At 46.1% G+C, this 27,467-nt stretch overlaps 1 protein-coding gene across 1 annotated transcript in view; it reads left to right on the top strand.

Moving 5' to 3' along the window:
• Positions 1–27,467, top strand: part of LOC135002060 (lactase/phlorizin hydrolase-like) — a gene marked incomplete at its 3' end in the record, with an annotated part of 74,759 nt that overhangs the window by 13,970 nt on the left and 33,322 nt on the right. The window contains exons 6-8 of the mRNA XM_063951634.1: positions 35–704; positions 1,848–2,493; positions 2,582–4,135. Coding sequence (XP_063807704.1) covers positions 35–704; positions 1,848–2,493; positions 2,582–4,135 — 2,870 coding nt within the window. The remainder of the gene's footprint in view (positions 1–34; positions 705–1,847; positions 2,494–2,581; positions 4,136–27,467) is intronic.

The raw sequence follows: 27,467 nt of genomic DNA on the forward strand, positions 1-27,467 counted from the left end.
GCTACACGCTGATTTTCTGTCTTCTCTTTTGTAGCTCAGAGAGACCACTGGCTTCATCCTCTCGCACTGCCTACACCACAGTTTGGGAAAGATTTGCCGGTCAGACCCCAGCAGAGAGAGATTCCGTCTTACAGGACTTATTCCCCAATGGCTTCCTGTGGGGCTCATCCTCTGCAGCTTTCAGAGTAGAAGGAGGCTGGGCTGAGGGGGGAAAAGGAGAATCTATATGGGACATATATGGACAGCGAGGACACAGTGATAACAACGCAACAGCAAACGTGGCCTGTGACAGCTACCACAAGACGGACTATGACGTGTATCTCCTGAAGGCTTCGCAGTCCAATATCTATCACTTCTCCATCTCCTGGTCCAGGATATTCCTGACAGGGCAGAAGTCCACAATCAGCTCGGCCGGTGTGAGATACTACAACACCCTAATTAACAGACTGCTGGAAGAAAATATTACACCAATGGTGACTTTGTACCACTGGGACTTACCTCAAGCCTTGCAGAAGGTCGGGGGTTGGCAGAACGAGAGCATCACGGACGCATTTGCCGAATATGCGGACTTCTGCTTTAGCAAGTTTGGAGATCGGGTGAAACATTGGATAACGTTCCATGAGCCCTGGGTCGTTAGCTATGCCGGTTACGGCACCGGGGAACATGCACCTGGGATTAAGGACCCAGGAGATGCCTCATTCAAGGTACACACAGGATAGGTTTGTCTATTGTGTCATTGTGGTAGATTTACAGGATTATGCAATAGTAAGGCTGTATGAATACAAATGAGATATAGATATAGCGCAAACTCCTGTGGGGATGGAGTAAGATGTATATGATTAGTTCTCCGAAGGAGCTGGTCACAATCCAAGTTTCAAGTCAAACTGACCCAATCGTGGTCACACAATCCGTATTGAGTCTCCTTAATTTAAAAAAGTCAAAGCCCAGGAAATCTTCTATATCCTCAATATATGGACTGTATAACTTCTCCTCTCTCTGTTCCACTAGTCTCCGTGATTGGTTATCTCAGAAAAACAGAGGGGATAGATATAGTGTAATACAGCTTTATTAAGGATGAGATCAAAATTCATTTCACTTCACCAACCTAGACTATTTTGTGCAGATCCATCACATAAAATTCAGTTACAGGTTGCAATGTAACAAAATAGGTAAAAAGCCGGGTGGGGGGGGGGCGAATACTTTAACAAGGCACTGTATATAGTTGCAAAGTGCAATGTGTGATATTACCTATACAGAGCTGTCTGTAAATGTGAGCTGTGACCAGGACTGCAGAGCTAGCAGCCAATCACATCATCGTTGTCAGCACGGACTTTGCACTCATAAGAGGTGGATCTGCATCTCCTCCAACTCTAATGATAAGTTTGTGAACCCTCCCTTACAGTACTGGGCTACAGCAGCCAGCTCATTGGCTCCCCCATTCTCAGTGGCCAGAGTCACAGCAGGGAGTCGGAGCCCTCTCCATTGTACTGCAAATGCTCTGCAGGAAAAACGCCCACCTCTACATGAGCACTTCTGTGTGTTTCTGCTATGAGGCCAGGTAGTAATAAAATGGTGGGAAGGATGGTAGATGGTGGATCCAATAGTAGGCTCTCCAATTACTCTATTGACTGCATATGTGGTGAGGATCTAGAGGACCTCCAGACCACCATGGGAGGTCAGCAGATCCCTCTCCCTTCCCCATAGGGTACCGGATCATCCTTAGATTGTCTCAGCGAATGAGGATAGGCTGTGAAATGCCCCATAGTGCCCTCCCCATAGAGGTAGGTGAGGAAACTGCATCACAATGTTGCCCAGGAAGGAGATGTTCTGATCTGTTTTGTCCATAGGTGTCTCACAACATAGTGAAAGCACACGCTAAGGCCTGGCACGTGTACCATGAGCAGTACCGACCACTGCAGCACGGTCAGCTGGGAATCTCCCTGAATTCCGACTGGGCAGAGCCAAAGACCCCGACTAATCCAGAGGATGTGAGTGCGGCAGAGAGGTACCTGCACTTCATGCTGGGCTGGTTTGCCCATCCCATTCTGGTCAGTGGGGACTATCCTGAGGTCCTTAAGGCACAAGTGCAGCAGAAACATGAGCAGTGTCCCAGTACCGTGGCTCAGCTGCCCACATTCACAGAGGCAGAGAAGTCCTATATCCGGGGCACAGCGGACTTCCTGGGCATCTCCCACTATACGTCCCGGCTGGTCAATGCCTCTCTCAGTGACAGCTGTGCAGCTGAGTATAATGACATCGGAGGATTTTCCCCACACGTGGACCCTTCCTGGCCTCTCACCTCCTCTCCATGGATCTCTGTGGTCCCATGGGGTCTCAGGAGGCTTCTGAACTTCATCAAGGAGGAGTACGTGAAAGAGAATGTTCCAATATACATAACAGGCAATGGGATGGCAACACCCTACACCGGAGAGGTGTTCAATGACATTGCGCGCATGGAGTACCTGACTGCCTACATCAACGAGGCCCTGAAAGGTACCTACATGTTTGTAATTATTCAGACTTATCAGTTTTGTGTGCTAATAATTGTTCTGACGTTCCCTCTCCCCTTATCTCCTTGCAGCTGTTAGGAGTGACAATATATCTGTAAGCTCATATATATTCCGGTCCCTTCTGGACGGCTATGAGGGACCTGACGGATATAGCCAGAGATTCGGTTTACATTACGTAAACTTTGAAGATGCGAACAGACCAAGGACTCCAAAAAAATCAGCCTATTTGTTTTCCAGCATTGTGGAAAATAATGGTTTCCCAAGGACCTCATGGACCAGGACAGCTACAAATGCAAGAAGGTCACATTCAAAGAAGTTACCACCTCTGCCGGCGTCTGATGTCCCCTCAAAGGCCAAGGTAATATGGGAAAGGTTTTCTGGGCAAACATACTTTGAAAGAGACATGTACCATTATTCCACAGTCTCAGATGATTTCCAATGGGGGGTCTCCACCTCTGCTTATCAGGTTGAAGGGGGATGGAACGTAGATGGAAGAGGGCCTAGTATTTGGGACACATTTTCACATGTCCCAGGCAATATCTATGAAAACCACAATGGGGACATAGCATGTGATAGTTATCATCAGCTGGATGCTGACCTGTACATGCTGAGAGGCCTAGGAGTGACCAGCTACCGATTCTCCATCTCGTGGTCTAGAATCTTCCCAACCGGACAAGGCGCAGTCAATGATAAGGGTGTTGAGTATTATAATAGACTTATTGATGGCCTACTGGCAAACAACATCTCTCCAATGGTCACCCTTTACCACTTTGATCTTCCCCAAGCTCTGCAAGACTTGGGTGGTTGGGAAAAGGAAGTAGTACTTGATGCATTCCATTACTATGCAGACTTTTGTTTTAAAACATTTGGAGATAGGGTCAAGTTTTGGATGACATTTCACCAACCCCATACTATTGTAACTGCTAGTTATGGGATTGGTCGGTATCCGCCTGGAGTGAAGGATGACCCGGGTTCAGCCCCGTACAGAGTTGCTCACAATCTGCTGAAAGTCCATGCTTGGGTCTATCATACATATGATGAGACTTACCGAGGAAGCCAGGGAGGTGTCATCTCTGTTAGCCTAAACACAAACTGGGTGGAGCCCAAAGACCCCACGGAACCCAGAGACATAGAAGCTGCGGACCGATACTTGCAGTTTACAATGGGGTGGTTTGCACACCCGATTTTCAAAAATGGGGACTATCCAGAGGCCATGAAACGGCAGGTGGACAGTAAAAGTGAGCTACAGGGTCTCAAGTCTTCCAGGCTTCCAGCTTTTACAGATGAAGAAAAGGCCTACATCCAGGGTACAGCTGACGTCTTCTCAATCAACATCTACACCACAAAAATAGTTCAGCATAAACCTATGAGGCTAAGTCCGCCATCATTCGAAGCCGATATTGATATTGCAGAAGAGTTTCATGGAGACTGGCCAAGTACAGCTGCCGAAAGCCAAAGGGCAGTATCTTGGGGGCTCAGGAGGCTGCTTAACTGGGTGAAAGAAGAATATGGACATGTTGAAGTCTACATCACTGAGAATGGAGTTCCAATGGGCCCTAACACTGATTTTGATGACACCGCCCGAGTATTCTATCACAAGACGTATATTGATGAAGCCTTGAAAGGTCAGTCCTAATTATATATGTTTTGCCGATTTTAATTTACTCCAATATATTAGAAGATCTTCTAGCTGGATGGTTGGATGATAGTTGGTGCACAAGGCCAACTGAAGCCTTACAGATATCAAGCATTCTGAGTACACTTTATGTCACGTCCAGGAGAGGGAGCTTAAGGTATAACTTATGTTACTCAGTCTGTAGACGTTCAGTTATCAAAAAAATCTTGATGATCCCTATGACTGGGTGTATCTGTGGCTTCGGTCACAATGCACCCTGCTCTTACTGAAATGTATTCCATGTGTCCTTTTAAGTAGCCAGTGACACCCCCTAGTGGTTACTTAACAATATACAGGTCATTTAATTTATTTTAAACTAGTACACTTTGAAATAAAATTTTCCTATCTATTTTGCTATCCAGGTAAGTACATGATCAAGAACAAGGGCAGATGTATCATGTGTGCAGGGTGTGGGGCCTGACAATGCTAAATTCCTTTGTCATATAAACAACCCTTTATGAAGCTAAGAACACTGTACGCTGTTTACTTAAGAAGTACCGTAATGGTACGCTAGTTGCGTAACGATCGCTCAGCCGTAGGCGAGACGCTCAAGCGTCACGTTCGCTCACGGCCCAGGGATCACAGGACACGTTATTGTTTATGTCTAGGGTAATGATTCGCTATGGCGTAGCTTACGCTCGAGACCACGAGGAGGTCACCAGCGATGCAGACGCTCACAACACTATACCTTTATGATAAAACCTTATACCAATGAAATACACTGAATACCTTAATGTGAGTACAGGGTGTAAGTGCAACCTTGTGTAACCTGACTAACTACAAAGCTGCTTGAGCGTCACCGACGCTCAAGTGAACACTTAACACTATAGAGAATACACAGATACTGGTTTAGGTTCCAAGGCCTATTAACTGTATTATATCTAATATACTTGTAAAAAGGGGATAACAGTACAAATGATACACTACAATATAACAGAGACTTCCTAACCACAGAACTAAACAATAAATACAAAAAGACAATACTACACTGACCTAAATACAATACAATACAATGCTATAATACTATGAGAGATATAAGGGAAAAGAGGAGAGAGAGAGATAGAGAGAGAGAGAGAGAGAGAAATTGGCTCACAGAAAGACAATGATAACGGAGAGAAACTTACGCACAAAGGGTATGATCGCCTGCGCCTCGATATCCAGCTCCCGGCTATCAGCAGATAACCGTTGATGAGAGAGTGAGAGCTGGATGTGGTCGGCCTGCCTATTTATGCCCCACACACAATGCAATCTCCTGGTCCTACAATCCCATTGTCCATTGGCCGAAGGAATTCGGCCCTGCATCATAACAAAAGGTCATAGGGTGATTCATACAGGTGGGCTGTGACGATTTCCAACAGCTCAGGTGGGTGGGAAACTGGGTTTCCCGCCGCATACCTGAGTATGTGTAATTAATAGAAATGGACATAAACTTCTTATGTCCATAACTATTCGCACGAGCGATTAATACGCTCCAAACCAACACCGGAATATTGCTAATTAAATACTCTTCCGATGGGTACCAAACACTGCTGTATGATTCCTGTTAGACCCTTCGTACGATATAAAGAGGGATTCCTCAGCTCTGGGACATTGTATTTTAACCAAACTTTCAGAATCTATCAAAGGGACCATGATTTATAAACTACATTAATTGTGAACATTTGTAACGAATGAGTCGCACGCTACGACTACATAAACTCTACCGTAAATACGCATACCGCGCCTGCGAGTGCACGTTATTGCGGGTATGCGCATCCACGGGAGAGCGCACGCACGCGCAGCGCGGACCAGTGTGCGGTGCAAATATGGCAACGTGCATTGAGACATTTTTCTGACTTTGACAGTCCACCCTTTGGCAGTCAATAATAACTGCCACAAAACATTTAAGGAGAAAAATGTAAGTCAGGGGTTAATTGATTTCCATGGTTGGGTAGGGGAGGAGAGAGGAGAAGGTGTGAAGAGGGTATGACCTAGTGAGATAGCAGAAGCATGTGTGTATGAATCCATGTTTGGGGGGTCATGTATCATCGTGCCGTACGTGTTGTAAATCAAGCTTCGAGGTATTGCGAAGTATACATTTGAATTCCTTCTTATCCTGTGGTACAGGTCTGTGGATGGGCTGTCAAACTCTACCGAGCTCATTTCGGCTGTGGTTATAACAAAATGGGGATGCACATTTTAGTTGATGATACATGAATGGGGGAGGTATGTGGTTGCTGATATCTGTGCCTGTATTCCCTATCGTCTATGTGTGTCGTTACCTGAGGGTTGTAGAGATGAAGATAAAGAACACTTACGAAAAATGCAATGATATTCTATGTCAGGGAAATGTACATCTGTCGTCGAAGTTGTTTTCGGTATCTGTTGAGAGTCGTCTTCTTTGCGCTGTATTGCTCCTTAGGCATGAGCAAATAGCTTTGTCTGAGCCATCAGATTTACAAAAATGTTGGGCTAGCGTGAGTTTAAAGATACTAGGGAAACTGGGGATCCATGGCAAAGTTCATCAAGTGTCCATATTTAAAGTTGTCAAATCTTCTTCTTTGGTGCTTGTCTGTTGTCTGTATACATCTCGTCTCGTCAGCTTCCTCGTCCAAGGGGGTCTTTGTATCTGGGAGAAAAGCAGAAAAAAACAGGTGAAAGAAACGGACCGTATAATCGCATTTTCATCACATTCTGGTTTCTATCATTGGGTCATAAATCAAATCCAGGTTAATTACAGTTTCCTCACTCCTCAAGCTCATCACTTTTGTACTTTGTTTGCACCTCATTAAAGCCTGCCCGCATCTAAATATCAATCCAATCGATATAACGACACCCAAGATACATAGTAGAAACTTTCCAACATCCATTATGACTCCTTGAGCCCAGTCTCCTAAACCGGAGAACCAATTTCGCGGGTTCAACCATGACACCCAACCAGTCAGCTCATTACCTACAGCAGCAAGGGTGAGATTGTGTTTTCGACGAAATTCCCACTTCAATTGGAGAATATCGTCCATCTTTTGGTCTATGACCTCTACCGGATCCTCGGTGCTATTTGTGATATACGTGCAACACTTTATGCCGTACTGTGTTGCCAATGTAACACAATATCCGCCTGTTACTGCTGTAAGATAATTAAGAACCATCCTATGCTGAACTAGTTCTGTTTTGTAAGCTTGAAGTTCTCTTCCAGTGTATCTAAACGTGTCATCATACATTTCAGTGATATTATCTAACAAATTGGCGAGTGCGGAAATGTATCTATAATTCATCACTCCCCGAGCGGTACGAGTGAAATCTAACGCTACCAGAACCTGAATCCCGGTGGATTCATGGATAAGATCAGAGGCCGGATGCTCTAACCTTTCTGACAGTTGTCTTTTAACTCGGTGCTCGTAATGAGTGTGAGTATAAGGAGCTTGGGCACCACGGTGTATGTCCTTCATTTTGTCATGTGTAACAGTCATCACTTCAGGCAATACTTTTCCAATGTAACACAATCCTTCAGAGTTTGGGGCAAGCCACTTGTACGCCTTTCTCCCGCATATGAAATATGCGTCATCGGGGAGAACATAGGGGACGGAGAAGGACATGACCATGTTACAAACCTTCCAGGTGAAATCTCCTGACCCTAATTCTTCCATCTGCTTAATGCACGTATCGGTTTGTACGATGTGTGCACAGTATCCTGGTGATACCTCTCCAACTCTAGTAATCCTATTTCCTAAGGTATATCGATACCGGAAAGATTTTCCTCTACTGGCTATGTGGCGTACGAGCTCTGTATCTGTAGGCATTCTATCTGCTCTGTGTGAAAAGGTCATGGTAAGGTTGCTCCATGACACTTCCCAATTTCCCGGCTTTCTGGGATTGGAGATGTTAAAACATAAGAGGGACCTATCCACATGGTATTGGTGGAGCTTCAAACTAGGAGGGCTGGAGATGTTAAACCTCCGGTCCACCGGTCTCCCACCACTTAGCTCAAGTACCTCCCCTAACGTTAAAGGAAATGGTACTAGCCCTGATTTGCTGTGACCCTGAGGTACTTGAGAGCATACCCAACAATCTGTTTGGTTTAACACGTTACCCACTAAGGAGTGATAGTCACTCAATGGATGCCGGTCTATATGGATATTAAAACTAGATTGGCATTTCTTTATGCATCCATCTTCAACCAGATTATCACAGAGCCTACAGATACAATTTTCTTCAGCTAACAATCCATCACAATTTCTTCTATCGGATCGTTTTCTGATACTCGCCTTTGCTTGTTGGTTTGGTTGATCTTGGAAAACTACGCCTCCATCATCATAATCGGAACCCATTCCAGAACCTCTTTCGACCTCTATGGTACTCTCGCCGGAACAGACTGCTCTGGTCAACATCATGGTTAACATCAAAATCCGGATCACAGTCTCTTGGGGCAAGTCCATCTTTGAGGAGGAAATAGAGAAGAATGAGAAGGGGGAAAAAAGAAATTTTAAGGGAGAGGGGATGGGAAGTGGAGAAAAACAATAAAAGGGAGAAGGGAGTCGACAGCTGCTTTCGGTCTTCAAGGCTCAGGTGCCGCCTCAGTCCTCCTGGAACAGACACTCCAGTGATACAACCTCTACCGTCTGTTCCTTATCACGGGGCTTCTCTGGATCGGCAACCTTTTTGCAGTGGGATGAATGGACCCAAGTCTCTCTCTCAGCAACCTTCAATGCTGTGGTGCTAGTCAATAAGACCTGGTATGGTCCTTCCCATCTATCAATAAGACAACCTGAGCGTAGAAAATTTCGTATCATTACATAATCCCCAGGTTCAATGTCATGACAATTACTATCTGGTAAATCAGGAATCACCAACTTCAGATTATCATTTTGATTCCTCAACTGTTTACTCATGTTAATCAAGTACTTTACAGTTACTTCATTGTTACATTTCAAATCATCCTGAGGGTTAATCATGACATGCGGTTGTCGACCAAACAAGATTTCAAAAGGAGACAGATTAAGAGGGGACCTGGGAGTGGTTCTGATGCTATACAAAACAATGGGTAAAGCTTCTGGCCACGTCAATCCTGTCTCTGCCATTACTTTACTCAATTTATTTTTAATAGTGCTGTTCACTCTTTCGACCTTCGCACTCGCCTGTGGACGGTACGGAGTGTGCAGCTTGCTATCAATACCCATCAATTTACACATTCCTTGAAAGACATCACCTGTAAAATGGGTACCCCTATCACTTTCAATGATTCTAGGGATACCATATCTACATACAAATTCCTGCACAATTTTCTTAGCTGTAAACATAGCGGTATTTGTAGCTGCTGGAAAAGCCTCGACCCAATTCGAGAAAACATCTATACAGACAAGTACATATTTCAAATTTCGACATGGGGGTAATTGAATGAAGTCAATTTGTATTACCTGGAAAGGGCCGCCGGCAGGTGGGATATGGGATGGTTCTGTAGGTATTGCTTTTCCAATATTCTTTCTCAGACAGGTAAGGCATGCCATTGCTCTTTTACTCGCATGAGAGGAGAATCCTGGGGCGCACCAGTATGCTCTTACCAATTTGCACATCCCCTCCTTGCCTAGATGAGTCAGCCCGTGAGCTGCTTCAGCCAGACATGGAAGGTATGCCCTGGGGGCCACTGGTTTACCATGTCCATCCGTCCAGAGCCCTGAGGACTCCTGGCCATATCCCTTTGCCTTCCAGACTGCTCTTTCCTGTGTGGAACACAAATTCTGCATCTCACACAACTTCTGTGTGTTGATGGTATTAAATACCATCAACTGTGTGGTGTCTGTCCGTGTGGGGGTAGCAGCTGCAAGCTTTGCAGCTTCGTCTGCTCGGCTGTTACCAAGGGATACTGGGTCTTGGCTATATGTATGTGCTTTACATTTGATAACAGCCACTCTGTCGGGTTCCTGTATCGCTGTTAGAAGCCTTTTTATGTGAGCTGCATGCGCTATCGGTGTACCAGCTGCCGTCATGAAATTTCTGAGCCGCCATAGCGCTCCGAAATCATGGACTACCCCGAAGGCGTATCTGGAATCGGTGTAGATATTGGCTGACTTACCCTTAGCCAATTCACATGCTCTGGTTAGGGCGACCAGTTCAGCAACCTGGGCTGAGTGAGGTGGGCCTAGCGGTTCCGCTTCTATGGTGTCTTGGTCATCTACGACTGCGTATCCAGTACACAAGTCTCCCGAGTCTGACTGTCTGTGACAACTACCGTCCATGTAGAACGTGAGTTCTGCATCTTTCAGTGGATTGTCACTGATGTCAGGCCTTGCGGTAAAATTTTGGGTCAAATATTCCATACAATCATGTGTATCTTCCTTTGCATTAAATCCTCCTTCCCCATCACTCTCACCTTCCACCCTTTGTGTCTGACCAGGCACACCTGGGAGAAATGTTGCAGGATTTAATGCGCTGCATCTCCTTATGGTGATGTTTACGGGGGCCATTAATGCCAATTCCCATCTTGTAAACCTTGCTGATGAGACGTGTCTGGTTTGGGCAGAATTCAATAAGGCAGATACCGCATGCGGTGTATGGATTGTGAGGTTGTGGCCTAGCACGACATCTTCGCTTTTCGTCACTAGCAATGCTATCGCCGCAACGCTACGCAAGCATGTGGGGAGGGATCGCGCTACCGTGTCTAGCTGGGCGCTGTAGTATGCAATTGGCCTGCTGGCGTCACCGTGTTTTTGTGTTAGTACACCTGCTGCGCACCCAGCACTTTCTGTTCCGTATAGTTCAAAGGGTTTCCCATAGTCTGGCATACCTAGTGCTGGTGCCTGCGTTAGGCACTGTTTGAGTCTCTCAAATGCTGTTTCAGATTCGTCTGTATGCGAAATCCGATCAGGTTTGTTTGAAGAGACCATTTCCTGCAAAGGTAGCGCCAATATGGAAAACCCTGGGATCCAATTACGGCAATACCCACACATTCCTAAAAACGTCCTGATCTGTTGCTGGGTTTGTGGCAGTGTCATGTCTCTAATGGCTTGGATTCTATCAGCGGTCAGGTGTCTCAGTCCTTGTGTTAGACAGTGTCCCAAATATTTTACCTTAGCTTGGCATAATTGCAACTTGTCTTTGGAAACCTTGTGACCTGTGTCTGAAAGATGAAACAGGAGCTGTTTCGTATCCTTCAGAGATGCTTCCAGTGAATCTGAACACAGTAATAAATCGTCCACATATTGTATCAATACTGATCCACTGTCTGGTTGGAAAGACTGTAAACAATCATGCAAAGCCTGAGAAAATATACTTGGACTATCTATGAAACCTTGGGGTAACCGAGTCCACGTGTATTGGACTCCTCTGTATGTGAATGCAAACAAATATTGGCTGTCAGGGTGCAGAGGTACCGAAAAGAAAGCGGAGCAGAGGTCAATAACAGTGAAAAATTTGGCAGTGGGAGGAATTTGCATTAGGATGACAGCTGGATTAGGCACTACGGGGAACTGACTCTCAACTATTTTGTTAATCCCCCTTAGATCCTGCACTAGCCTGTAACCCCTCCCCCCACTCTTTTTAACAGGGAAGATGGGACTATTTGCGGTGCTGGACGTTCTTACTAGAATGCCCTGTTGTAGCAAGCGCTCTATTACGGGAAAAACTCCTAACTCCACCTCTGGCTTCAGAGGATACTGTGGGATTTTTGGAGCTATCCTACCATCTTTTACTTGTACAACTACTGGAGCTACGTTTGCCATTAATCCAGTGTCCTGTCCATCTTTTGTCCAAAGTGACTCTGGTATCTGAGATATCATCTCTTCTACTTGGGATGGATTCCTATTTGTCATAATGGAATGTGACATTAATTTTGATGGGGAGTCTAGCATGTCTCGTACTTCCTGAGCGTGATTCTCAGGGATGTCCAAGAATACACCTTCAGGAGTACAATAAATGACGCACCCCATTTTACATAGTAAGTCTCTTCCCAGGAGATTGGTTGGTGCCGATGCAGCCAGCAAAAAGGAATGCTTGGTATGCAAAGGCCCTATTGTAATCTCGGCTGGTTTGCTAACAGGGTAGTGCTGGACTACTCCTGTTACTCCCATGGCTGGAATTGTCCTACCAGTGGTTCTCATGCCCACTGTCGAATTTATCACTGACTTGGCCGCCCCTGTGTCTACAAGAAAGTTTAAAGTTTTACCAGCTACATTGATTGCAATTTCTGGTTCGTTTCCAAGACTAGCAATCAACTTAACTGGCTGCAGATTACAGGTATGGCCACACCCCTATTGGGTATGCTGACCTCCCTGAATCCCGCTGGCAGCAACTACTTGTGAGGGAGTTAGCTGGGAACTACCAGAGGCATGCCAATCTCTGTTCGGGGGATATCTTTTTGTTTCCCCTGTATGTGGCTCAAAACTCCGCCTCTGTGGACCCTGCTCCCAATGTCGTGTGTTGTGTTGTTGTCTAGGGGGTTGAAAAGATCTTTGTACATTCTTTGTTCTACATTCTCGTGCAAAGTGTCCCGGTCTGTTACAAGAAAAACATGTTATTACACTTGCCTTACCCACAGGATTCGGTGGTACATACGCAGGCTGCCTTGTGGTCAGCGCCTGTATACTTACGGACATCAACTTATCACTTTGCGACTCTCTGTGCCTAGTGATGTTTCTGTCGTGATCAATAGCAGCCTCTCTCAAGCCGGACACTGACAGACCTCGCCAGCACGGTTGCGTGGTCTGAACCCTAGTCTTTAATGTTTCCTTTAAACCATCCATCAGTACAGATACTGCTACTTCCCGATGGTTTGGGTTGGTCTTAATGTCTTCTATACCAGTGTACTTTGCCATTTCTAATAGTGCCCGGTGAAAATATTCTGTTGCCGTTTCGGACTCCTTTTGCTTAATGGAAAATATTTTATTCCATTTAACAACGGCTGGGAAATACTCCTTTAGCTGTAAATTTATCCTTTTTACATTATCCTTGTTGTACACGTCTGTAAGCGGTACATCTTTATCCAATGCACAGTCAGCTAAAAATTGAGTTGCGTCAACATTGGAAGGTAAACAAGCTCTTAGCAGTATCTGCCAATCCTTGTTGTTGGGTTCTACAGTGTTACCTAGATCCCTGATGTATTTTTGGCTAGCAACTAAATCCTTCCTGGGGTCAGGAAATTCGGACACTATTGTTCTTAATTCCATTCTGGAAAATGGAGTGTACATGGCAATGTTCCTTATGGGAGTGGCTCCAGACACATCTGTTTTTCCATTGGGAACTGCTATTACCCTTACAGGAGCAATTCTAACAGCCTCTTCCTGTGTAGATTCTACAGCTTGTTGTGGTACAATTGTTTCAGTGTAGTGCATGGTGCCGTACTTACCCGTTGACACGACCTCACCTATCCCTCCGCTAGGGGCTTTCACTAATCTCGTGGGTGTCGCTGTGCCTACTGTGGTCTCTGCTATGGTGGCTGCAAGAGAGAGAGCTGAAATTGTTGCTGAATCGTCTTCTTGATCACACTCCTGAGGAAGGTTCAAAACAGGGTACATCTTGCACGGGTTAATACTTGCATGAGTTATTTGGTTAACATCATTAACATTTACAGTGTTACTAAGAGTTTGTGTTTTACAACCCAGTGCGTTTCTCTCCGCAATCAACTTCTCTCCTGCAATGTATGGTGGAGGAGGAGCTGTGGCAATCAACTTCCTGACTGCCCCAGATCCTGCCGCCAGAGCCAAACCTCTCTGTATCTCACCTTCCTGGTGCCATAACTGTAAATAATCATGATGCTGAATTCGTCTCTTTGCTGATTTTACGAGACATATCCTCCTCCTTAAATTTTGTAACACTTCTGGACTAAAGCTACCTATTCTTGGGAATTTGTCCCTGTCTTGTACAGTCATTCTCTCCCATTCATCACATAAAGATTCGGTGTGAATTCCATATTTTTCACACATTACATATCGTGCCGACCCAACTGGTCGGTTCACAGAATCAACCTGAACCAGGGTTGATCGCCCCCTACCTGAACAAATGGCCCCCATAATCTGCAGGCGTTGCTTATTCCTCCTTGAATATCAAGGCTTTCAGCGAACCCTTACAAACAAACCAAGATGTCCTTGGGCAGGCCGGCGGTGGTGGTTTATCAAGTACCCCACTTACTTCTCGCCCACGTTGGCCAGTACTGCAATCACTGTAACCAGAGCTGCTGTACCCAACCTAGGGCCCCTGTGAACCTTTATTTACTGGAACATATGAGGGTTACCCGCAGGACACTTACTCTTTCCAGTAAAGTTGGGGTTGTTAGATAGTTCCTGAGTGACCAGCGAACTTCCCTTCCAAAAATAAAAAATTACACAAATCACGTCAGAATGTACAGATAGCGTTTGTGACCACTTTACTCTAATGGTATTAGGTCAGATTACTAACTACTGCACACAATAACGTGCGGTCCAATCGTTCAGTATACGAGCACTACTTGTCGTGTACTGAAAGATCAATGGAATCTATGTTTCCGGCTGCGATTCCTTCAGCCAGAGCTTGTATGGCCTATATGGGTTCTGCACCAACACCCCAGGCGTTGTGCCACTGGACTTTTATAGCGGACCTTTTACCTTACGACCTCCTGGTCTTGTTACCTTATGGTCCGCTATACTCTAATGCTCAAATATTATTTAACCAGGGATGCCTCCCTAGCCACCGTATATGTCACTTACACGTATGTCCCTTGACGAGTACCCGGCTTTCCTTTTGGTTCCACCTTAAAGTTATATAAACTTTTGTATACAAAACACACTCACTCAACACAAGTACACTTTTGTTTCTATATCTATTTCTGCGCAGAAATTGTCTTTAGGCCAAAAGTGTTACCAATTAGGAGCAGGATCTGTTAAACTAAATTTCAGATTTTCCAAAAATAGATTTGCGTTATTTACCGCTTCGCGTTATCTACCGCTGTGCGTTAATTATCGCCTTTGCGTTACTTCACTTTATCACAACTTGAGCTACGTGGGCGTAACCGGACGCTACGTTGCGTAATGAACGCTGCGTGCGTCTGCCTTTTGGATTGCGTACGCTAGTCTTTGTTAGCGACACGTGTACGCAATGCAAAGGATCCACCGTAACACAATATATTTTTATCAATGTAAATGATCCCTGATCATCTACCGCACTCCACACTGACTGCCTTGTACTTCAGACAAACCGTGTGTTTGTTCTATACTTTAACTATCACCTCTACTATGAAATAACAGCAAATCTCTTTTTAGCACTTTCTATCAACTATAAAATTGGCAAACAGGAATAGTGATATACGAAAAATGAAACAGAAATGCAGATATATGTATGCGTGCGTGTATACGCAAGACAGAAGAGAAATAAAACAGTTTTAAAAGACACAAGCGTTTTGTTCTTACTTCCGGTTCCCGGATTCCTTCAGCATTCTTTATCTAAGCGAAGCAGACGCTTATCCCGTCAGCACTGTGAGACAACCTCCCACCCTTTGCTGGAGGGATAATGTCTGCTGATCTACCTAGTGCAGATATGAGAAGGATAGGACGAGTCCCCAATTGACAATGCTAAATTCCTTTGTCGTATAAACAACCCTTTATGAAGCTAAGAACACTGTACGCTGTTTACTTAAGAAGTACCGTAATGGTACGCTAGTTGCGTAACGATCGCTCAGCCGTAGGCGAGACGCTCAAGCGTCACGTTCGCTCACGGCCCAGGGATCACAGGACACGTTATTGTTTATGTCTAGGGTAATGATTCGCTATGGCGTAGCTTACGCTCGAGACCACGAGGAGGTCACCAGCGATGCAGACGCTCACAACACTATACCTTTATGATAAAACCTTATACCAATGAAATACACTGAATACCTTAATGTGAGTACAGGGTGTAAGTGCAACCTTGTGTAACCTGACTAACTACAAAGCTGCTTGAGCGTCACCGACGCTCAAGTGAACACTTAACACTATAGAGAATACATAGATACTGGTTTAGGTTCCAAGGCCTATTAACTGTATTATATCTAATATACTTGTAAAAAGGGGATAACAGTACAAATGATACACTACAATATAACAGAGACTTCCTAACCACAGAACTAAACAATAAATACAAAAAGACAATACTACACTGACCTAAATACAATACAATACAATGCTATAATACTATGAGAGATATAAGGGAAAAGAGGAGAGAGAGAGATAGAGAGAGAGAGAGAGAAATTGGCTCACAGAAAGACAATGATAACGGAGAGAAACTTACGCACAAAGGGTATGATCGCCTGCGCCTCGATATCCAGCTCCCGGCTATCAGCAGATAACCGTTGATGAGAGAGTGAGAGCTGGATGTGGTCGGCCTGCCTATTTATGCCCCACACACAATGCAATCTCCTGGTCCTACAATCCCATTGTCCATTGGCCGAAGGAATTCGGCCCTGCATCATAACAAAAGGTCATAGGGTGATTCATACAGGTGGGCTGTGACGATTTCCAACAGCTCAGGTGGGTGGGAAACTGGGTTTCCCGCCGCATACCTGAGTATGTGTAATTAATAGAAATGGACATAAACTTCTTATGTCCATAACTATTCGCACGAGCGATTAATACGCTCCAAACCAACACCGGAATATTGCTAATTAAATACTCTTCCGATGGGTACCAAACACTGCTGTATGATTCCTGTTAGACCCTTCGTACGATATAAAGAGGGATTCCTCAGCTCTGGGACATTGTATTTTAACCAAACTTTCAGAATCTATCAAAGGGACCATGATTTATAAACTACATTAATTGTGAACATTTGTAACGAATGAGTCGCACGCTACGACTACATAAACTCTACCGTAAATACGCATACCGCGCCTGCGAGTGCACGTTATTGCGGGTATGCGCATCCACGGGAGAGCGCACGCACGCGCAGCGCGGACCAGTGTGCGGTGCAAATATGGCAACGTGCATTGAGACATTTTTCTGACTTTGACAGGCCCTTGAGTCCAGGGGAGCCCCACACTGCAGACACTTCACCCATCTCTCTTGTGTTCCGCTCTAGATGACACAGGGAAGGTGGTGTTTCGCACGTGCAGTAAGGAACTCATGGGGAACATGGCCCGGGCACCATTTTCCCTGAGTCCAGTACTGCAAATGAGGAGGCGGCCTGCGTGGAGACTCCACATGGGCCCCCATCCTCTCAGCCCCATATCATGCAATTCCTGTTAGTTCAATGCATGAACATATTTGGCTCTGTGTGAGGGCGGGTCAGACAGGGGCTTTGTGTCGTCAATACGTCATTACTACAGTAACCCAATATTTATACTTACGTTAATACAAGACCGATTTTCCTCTCTCCATTGCAACAGTCTGCAATGGCCAATTCTGACTCCCAATTCATATTACTCACCATGGCCTACAAAGCCTAACATAACATTCTCACCCTCTCGCTCCTGCAGAAGTTCTTCTGACCTACACCTTGCATCCTCTCTTGTAACCAAAACCTTCCATACCCCTATCCACTGATGAAATTCCCTATCACGGCTGATAAGACACCCAAGGAAAAATAAGAGGGAAGAGCATTACCATAAATGACCCTCAACAATCTATAGTCACTCCTGAGGTAGCCATCTTGGTTAGCGTCTTGCTCCCAGCCTTTGTGTTCTACCCGTCCTCGCATCTGTAATGAAAACAGATGACCTAAGTGAAATTACTTACTGTTACCAGCATACAGAACTCACCTACCTAATCTCTCTCTACCCTACTAATACTTTCCGGAAGTGCTGAGCCTGAACACTTCCCTTCCTTACCCTAACCCGACTCGTTATCACAAGATACAACACAAACATTAACAGGAGAAGCAGTGTTCGGCCTCTGCTTGTGAGGTTTTGGCCATTGCCAGGAGTAGAAAGGCCAATAATAGACAAGAGCCTCAGACTGAGAGACTTAGTGCCAGTGACTTGCTGAGTCCCCGAGGATAAAGATGCTAGGGTCTCTGAGGCCTGTGGCTCATAACTGCTTGTGAACTGTGGCCTGAGCATGGGATCTGAATCCATGTAAGGAGAATGAGGACTGTGTTGACCATAGATCCTAGGGCTGATGGAGGAGGCCTGAGGACTGGGATAACTATAGGGCATGTTGGCTGAGCCCTGGCTGCTGGGTTTACTATGGGGCTGCTGGATAAGGTTTTAGGCTGCTGGATGAGGCCTGATGACTGGAATAACTATAGGCCCTTGGGGCTTCCTTTGGGGCCTGAGGACTGAATTTGGGGCCTGGGATTGCTGGATGAGGCCTGGGGACTGGGCTGACTATGGGGCCTGGAGGCTGCTGGATAAGGCCTAGGAACTGCGTAATGAGGCGGCGAGGCCTGTGACTGGGCTATGATACTTCGGCTGACCCTGGGGCCTGCGGCTAACTACAGGACCTTGTGGCTGCTGGGTAAGACCTGGAGCTGACTCTGGGGCCTGGGGCTGCTGGATGAGGCCAGGGGTAGAAAGGCCAATGATACACTATGACCTCAGACTAAAGAAACTCAATGCCTGGGACATGCTGAGTCCTTGTGCCTTTGTGGGGCTAAGCATGAGGCTAAAGAGTCTAGGGTTTGCAGTTGGGGTCTCAGTGCCCTGTGGTTCTTGACTGCTTGTGAACTATGGACTGAGATTGGGATCTGATGTTATGAAAGGGGAATGGGCTGGCTATAGGTCCTGGGGCTGTTGAAGATGGCCTGTGGAGGACATATGGTGTATGTTGGATAAGGTCTGGGGTCTGGGGCTGACTATGGTGCCTAGGGGCTGCTGGATAAGACCTGGGGCTTCTGGATGAAGTCTGATAAATGCGATGGCTATGGGAATGTGGCACTTCATATGGGTTCTGGAGGCTGCTGAATAAGGCCCAAAAGCTGCTGGAAGAGGTGACTCTAGGCCTTTGGCTGACTTTGAGGCCTGGAGGCTGACTTTGGGGGTTGGAAGCTGTTGGATAAGACCTGATAACTAGGATATGGGACATTGGATGACTGTGGGACATGGGCTTAACAATAGAACCTTGTGGCTGCTGGGTTATACCTGAAGTTAACTTTGGGGTCTGGGGCTGACTATCGGGTCTGGTAGCTGTTGAATAAGGTCTGATGACTGGGCTATGGGACTTTGGATGACTATGTGAGCTGGGCCTGACTACAGGACTTTGTGGCTGCTGGGTAAGACCTGGAGTTGACTTTGGGTACTGGGAATGCTGGATGAGGCCAGGAGTAGAGAGGTCAATGATAGACTAGGACCTCAAATGGTCAGATGGATAAAGATTAGTGCCTGGGGTATGCTAAGTCCTTGTGCCTTGGGGTGGCTATGACTGGGGTTGAAGGGGTTATAGTCTGCAGTTGGAGTCTTGATGGGTGGAAAGCAATTTGCAACTGACAGAAAAGTTCGGCAAGCCATCATGTACTGGCTTCAGGTGCCTGACTCCAATTTCTTCTATGACGGTGTAGATGCCTTGGCATACTGTTGGAACAAATGCTTAGACTAGTATGGGGATTACAGTATGTGGAAAAATAATCTGTACCAAGGCCATACTATTGATTATACGAGTGTGATATGCTATCCCGGCGGTTTTGATGTCGACGGTCACATGTCTGACCGCGGCATCCCAACTTTTAAAATGCTGCCAGGGGCAGGGTAATTCATTTAACAGGGTAATTAATTTACCCCTCTCTGACCCCTACCCTAACCCGCCTGAGGTGGCAGGTAAGCCTAAGGACACAGGGATGGTAGCTACGGCTAAGATCACAGGTAGTGGTGGCTAGGGCTAAGATCACAGGGGGTGGTGGCTAAGGCTAAGATTACAGGTAGTAGTGGCTAGGGCTAAGATCACAGGGGGTGGTGGCTACAGCTAAAATCACAGGGAGTGGAGGCAAGGGCTAAGATCACAGGGGGTGGTAGCTAGGGCTAAGATCACAGGGGGTGGTGGCTAGGGCTAAGATCACAGGGGGTGGTGGCTAGGGCTAAGAAAACAGGGAGTGGTGGCTAGGGCTAAGATCACAGAGGGTGGTGGCTAGGGCTAAGATCACAGGGGGTGGTGGCTACGGCTAAGATCACAGGGGGTGGTGGCAAGGGCTAAGATCACAGGGGGTGGTGGCTAGGGCTAAGATCACAGGGAGTGGTGGCTAGGGCTAAGATCACAGGGAGTGGTGGCTAGGGCTAAGATCACAGGAGGTGGTGGCTACGGCTAAGATCACAGGGGGTGGTGGCTAGGGCTAAGATCACAGGGAGTGGTGGCTAGGGCAAGATCACAGGGGGTGGTGGCTAGGGCTAAGATCACAGGGGGTGGTGGCTAGGGCTAAGATCACAGGGGGTGGTGGCAAGGGCTAAGATCACAGGGGGTGGTGGCTAGGGCTAAGATCACAGAGGGTGGTGGCTAGGGCTAAGATCACAGGGGGTGGTGGCTACGGCTAAGATCACAGGGGGTGGTGGCAAGGGCTAAGATCACAGGGGGTGGTGGCTAGGGCTAAGATCACAGGGAGTGGTGGCTAGGGCAAGATCACAGGAGGTGGTGGCTACGGCTAAGATCACAGGGGGTGGTGGCTAGGGCTAAGCTAAGATCACAGGGAGTGGTGGCTAGGGCAAGATCACAGGGGGTGGTGGCTACGGCTAAGATCACAGGGGGTGGTGGCTAGGGCTAAGATCACAGGGAATGGTGGCTAGGGCTAAGATCACAGGGAGTGGTAGATAGGGTTAAGATCACAGGGGGTGGTGGCTACGGCTAAGATCACAGGGGGTGGTGGTTACGGCTAAGATCACAGGGGGGGGTGGCTACGGCTAAGATCACAGGGAGTGGTGTCTATGGCTAAGATCACAGGGGGTTGTGGCTACGGATAAGATCACAGGGAGTGGTCGCTAGGGCTAGGATCACAGGGGGTGGTGGCTACGGCTAAGATCACAGGGGTGGTGGCTAGGGCTAAGATCACAGGGACTTGTGGTAAAGTCTAAGATCACATGGAGTGGTGGCTAGGGCTAAGATCACAGGGAATGGCGGCTATGGCTAACACTTCCTCTGCTGCGTAACCGTATTCCATCCCCCCACCCCCATAGATTATGCTTCTATCAAAACCATTTCTTTTATTTATTATCTGTATAGTTTATTGAACACAGTATGTTCTTGGATGCGTACCAGCTTGGCAGGAGTCTGGGAACTCCGACCGTCTCGCAGTTCATTACATCCTGCCCCATACCTCCATACGTTTCCTTGTACTGTACCACTACCAACATTACTAATGATCCTCACCTATCCCCTGCACTGTACAACTTCCAACATTCTTACTGCTCCTCACCTATCCCCTGCACTGTACAACTTCCAACATTATTACTGCTCCTCACCTATCCCCTGCACTGTACAACTTCCAACATTATTACTGCTCCTCACCTATCCCCTGTACTGTACCACTACCAACATTATTACTGCTCCTCACCTATCCCCTGTACTGTACCACTACCTACATTATTACTGCTCCTCACTTATCCCCTGTACTGTACCACTACCAACATTATCACTGCTCCTCACCTATCCCCTGTACTGTACCACTACCAACATTATTACTTCTCACCTATCCCCTGCACTGTACAACTTCCAACATTATTACTGCTCCTCACCTATCCCCTGTACTGTACCACTACCAACATTATTACTGCTCCTCACCTATCCCCTGTACTGTACCACTACCAACACTATTACTGCTCCTCACCTATCCCCTGTACTGTACCACTACCAACATTATTACTTCTCACCTATCCCCTGTACTGTACCACTACCAACATTCTTACTGCTCCTCACCTATCCCCTGTACTGTACCACTACCTACATTATCACTGCTCCTCACCTATCCCCTGTACTGTACCACTACCAACACTATTACTGCTCCTCACCTATCCCCTGTACTGTACCACTACCAACATTATTACTTCTCACCTATCCCCTGCACTGTACAACTTCCAACATTATTACTGCTCCTCACCTATCCCCTGTACTGTACCACTACCAACATTATTACTGCTCCTCACCTATCCCCTGTACTGTACCACTACCAACACTATTACTGCTCCTCACCTATCCCCTGTACTGTACCACTACCAACATTATTACTGCTCCTCACCTATCCCCTGTACTGTACCACTACCAACATTATTACTTCTCACCTATCCCCTGTACTGTACCACTACCAACATTCTTACTGCTCCTCACCTATCCCCTGTACTGTACCACTACCTACATTATCACTGATCCTCACCTATCCCCTGTACTGTACAACTTCCAACATTATTACTGCTCCTCACCTATCCCCTGTACTGTACCACTACCAACATTATTACTTCTCACCTATCCCCTGCACTGTACAACTTCCAACATTATTACTGCTCCTCACCTATCCCCTGTACTGTACCACTACCAACATTATTACTGCTCCTCATCTATCCCCTGTACTGTACCACTACCAACACTATTACTGCTCCTCACCTATCCCCTGTACTGTACCACTACCAACATTATTACTGCTCCTCACCTATCCCCTGTACTGTACCACTACCAACATTATTACTTCTCACCTATCCCCTGTACTGTACCACTACCAACATTCTTACTGCTCCTCACCTATCCCATGTACTGTACCACTACCTACATTATCACTGATCCTCACCTATCCCCTGTACTGTACAACTTCCAACATTATTACTGCTCCTCACCTATCCCCTGTACTGTACCACTACCAACATTATTACTTCTCACCTATCCCCTGCACTGTACAACTTCCAACATTATTACTGCTCCTCACCTATCCCCTGTACTGTACCACTACCAACATTATTACTGCTCCTCACCTATCCCCTGTACTGTACCACTACCAACACTATCACTGCTCCTCACCTATCCCCTGTACTGTACCACTACCAACATTATTACTTCTCACCTATCCCCTGTACTGTACCACTACCAACATTCTTACTGCTCCTCACCTATCCCCTGTACTGTACCACTACCTACATTATTACTGCTCCTCACCTATCCCCTGTACTGTACCACTACCAACACTATTACTGCTCCTCACCTATCCCCTGTACTGTACCACTACCAACATTATTACTGCTCCTCACCTATCCCCTGTACTGTACCACTACCAACATTATTACTGCTCCTCACCTATCCCCTGTACTGTGCCACCACCAACATTATTACTGCTCCTCACCTATCCCATGTACTGTACCACTACCAACATTATTACTGCTCCTCACCTATCCCCTGTACTGTACCACTACCAACATTATTACTGCTCCTCACCTATCCCCTGCACTGTACAACTTCCAACATTCTTACTGCTCCACACCTATCCCCTGTACTGTACCACTACCAAACATTATTACTGCTCCTCACCTATCCCCTGTACTGTACAACTTCCAACATTATTACTGCTCCTCACCTATCCCCTGTACTGTACCAATACCAACATTATTACTGCTCCTCACCTATCCCCTGTACTGTACCACTACCAACATTATTACTGCTCCTCGCCTATCCCATGTACTGTACCACTACCAACATTATTACTGCTCCTCACATATCCCCTGTACTGTACCACTACCAACATTATTACTGCTCCTCACCTATCCCCTGTACTGTACCACTACCAACACTATTACTGCTCCTCACCTATCCCCTGTACTGTACCACTACCAACATTATTACTGCTCCTCACCTATCCCCTGTACTGTACCACTACCAACATTATTACTGCTCCTCACCTATCCCCTGTACTGTACCACTACCAACATTATTACTGCTCCTCACCTATCCCCTGTACTGTGCCACCACCAACATTATTACTGCTCCTCACCTATCCCATGTACTGTACCACTACCAACATTATTACTGCTCCTCACCTATCCCCTGTACTGTACCACTACCAACATTATTACTGCTCCTCACCTATCCCCTGTACTGTACCACTACCAACATTATTACTGCTCCTCACCTATCCCCTGTACTGTGCCACCACCAACATTATTACTGCTCCTCACCTATCCCATGTACTGTACCACTACCAACATTATTACTGCTCCTCACCTATCCCCTGTACTGTACCACTACCAACATTATTACTGCTCCTCACCTTTCCCATGTACTGTACCACTACCAACAGTATTACTGCTCCTCACCTATCCCCTGTACTGTACCACTACCAACATTATTACTGCTCCTCACCTATCCCATGTACTGTACCACTACCAACATTATGATGGTACACTTCTGTGGTCTGGATGGCACAGTCCTAAACTGGTTCAAATCATTTCTCACAGGCAGGTCACAGAGAGTATCATCTGGATTATACTCATCACCACCAGTGCCATTGCCATGTGGTGTCCCACAAGGTTCTATACTATCCCCCATGCTTTTTGCAGTATACATGCTCCCATTGGGCGAAATAATCAGGCGCCATGGCCTGGTCTACCACTGCTATGCAGATGATACACAACTGTACTTGTCCTTTGCTCCGGGCACTGATAACCCAGTAGCAACCCTGAATGGCTGTCTAGCTGAACTACAGGAGTGGATGAGCGCCAGTTGGCTGCGACTGAACCCGGATAAAACAGAGGTCCTTATAATACGACCGCAACATCAAAGGACAAGACTGCAGCATAGCCAACCAACTGGACTTACACTCGGGGATTCAGAATTACAGACCAGTGATCATGTGCGGAATCTTGGCGTTGTCCTGGATGATGGCTTGACACTTAAACATCAGATATCAGCCACAATCAAATCCTCATTCTTTCACCTGAGGAACATAGCCAGAATCAAGCACCTAATTCCCTCAGATGATATGCCAAAAGTCATACATGCATTTGTATCATCTCGATTAGACTACTGTAATGCCCTCTACCTTGGTCTACCAGCAAAAGAATTGCAACGCTTACAGCTGGTGCAAAACACAGCTGCCAGGCTGTTAACCAACCAGCCCCGTTCCAGCCACATAACACCCATCCTCTACTCCCTTCACTGGCTGCCTGTAAGATGGCGAATCCTCTTCAAGATTGGCTTACTGAGTTTCAAAGCATTACATGACCAAGGCCCAAGGTACCTGAAACAGCTTCTGATCCCATACTGCCCCACTCGATTACTGCGATCTGTAGATGAAGGACTTTTAGCAGTACCTAGAATCTACCGTAATTCATCTGGGGGTCGAGCTTTTAGTCATGCGGCTCCGACTCTATGGAACTCACTTCCCAGCACAGTGCGAGAGGCCCCAACTATAGAATCCTTCAAAAGTAGACTCAAGACTTTCCTGTTTACTCAAGCATTTCCATAGTGTCTCTTTTAGTATCTTCATGCTTCTGTATTTTATGAAAAATGTACTTCATTATTTTTCTGTACTATATTATGCTGTGTATCTGTTAAGCGCCTTGAGTCCTATTGGAGAAAGAGCGCTATATAAATAAAATTATTATTATTATTATTATTATTACTGCTCCTCACTTATCCCCTGTACTGTACCACTACCAACATTATTACTGCTCCTCACCTATCCCATGTACTGTACCACTACCAACATTATTACTGCTCCTCACTTATCCCCTGTACTGTACCACTACCAACATTATTACTGCTCCTCACCTATCCCATGTACTGTACCACTACCAACATTATTACTGCTCCTCACATATCCCCTGTACTGTACCACTACCAACATTATTACTGCTCCTCACCTATCCCCTGTACTGTACCACTACCTACATTATCACTGCTCCTCACCTATCCCCTGTACTGTGCCACCACCAACATTATTACTGCTCCTCACCTATCCCATGTACTGTACTACTACCAACATTATTACTGCTCCTCACATATCCCCTGTACTGTACCACTACCAACATTATTACTGCTCCTCACATATCCTCTGTACTGTACCACTACCAACATTATTACTGCTCCTCACCTACCACCTGTACTGTACCACTACCAACATTATTACTGCTCCTCACCTATCCCCTGTACTGTACCACTACCAACATTATCACTGGTCCTCACCTATCCCCTGTACTGTACCACTACCAACATTATTACTGCTCCTCACCTATCCCCTGTACTGTACCACTACCTACATTATTACTTCTCACCTATCCCCTGTACTGTACCACTACCAACATTATTACTGCTCCTCACCTATCCCCTGTACTGTACCACTACCTACATTATCACTGCTCCTCACCTATCCCCTGTACTGTGCCACCACCAACATTATTACTGCTCCTCACCTATCCCCTGTACTGTACCACTACCAACATTATTACTTCTCACCTATCCCCTGTACTGTACCACTACCAACATTATTACTGCTCCTCACCTATCCCCTGTACTGTACCACTACCAACATTATTACTGCTCCTCACCTATCCCCTGTACTGTACCACTACCAACACTATTACTGCTCCTCACCTATACCCTGTACTGTACCACTACCAACATTATTACTGCTCCTCACCTATCCCCTGTACTGTACCACTACCAACATTATTACTTCTCACCTATCCCCTGTATTATACCACTACCAACATTATTACTGCTCCTCACCTATCCCCTGTACTGTACCACTACCAACATTATTACTGCTCCTCACCTATCCCCTGTACTGTACCACTACCAACATTATTACTGCTCCTCACCTATCCCCTGTACTGTACCACTACCAACATTATTACTTCTCACCTATCCCCTGTACTGTACAACTTCCAACATTCTTACTGCTCCTCACCTATCCCCTGCACTGTACAACTTCCAACATTCTTACTGCTCCTCACCTATCCCCTGCACTGTACAACTTCCAACATTATTACTGCTCCTCACCTATCCCCTGTACTGTACCACTACCAACATTATTACTGCTCATCACCTATCCCCTGTACTGTGCCACCACCAACATTATTACTGCTCCTCACCTATCCCATGTACTGTACCACTACCAACATTATTACTGCTCCTCACCTATCCCCTGTACTGTACCACTACCAACATTATTACTTCTCACCTATCCCCTGTACTGTACCACTACCAACACTATTACTGCTCCTCACCTATCCCCTGTACTGTACCACTACCAACATTATTACTGCTCCTCACCTATCCCCTGTACTGTACCACTACCAACATTATTACTGCTCCTCACCTATCCCCTGTACTGTACCACTACCAACATTATTACTTCTCACCTATCCCCTGTATTATACCACTACCAACATTATTACTGCTCCTCACCTATCCCCTGTACTGTACCACTACCAACATTATTACTGCTCCTCACCTATCCCCTGTACTGTACCA

This window comes from Pseudophryne corroboree, unplaced genomic scaffold (assembly GCF_028390025.1).
Source record: "Pseudophryne corroboree isolate aPseCor3 unplaced genomic scaffold, aPseCor3.hap2 scaffold_1711, whole genome shotgun sequence".
Taxonomy (NCBI): domain Eukaryota; kingdom Metazoa; phylum Chordata; class Amphibia; order Anura; family Myobatrachidae; genus Pseudophryne; species Pseudophryne corroboree.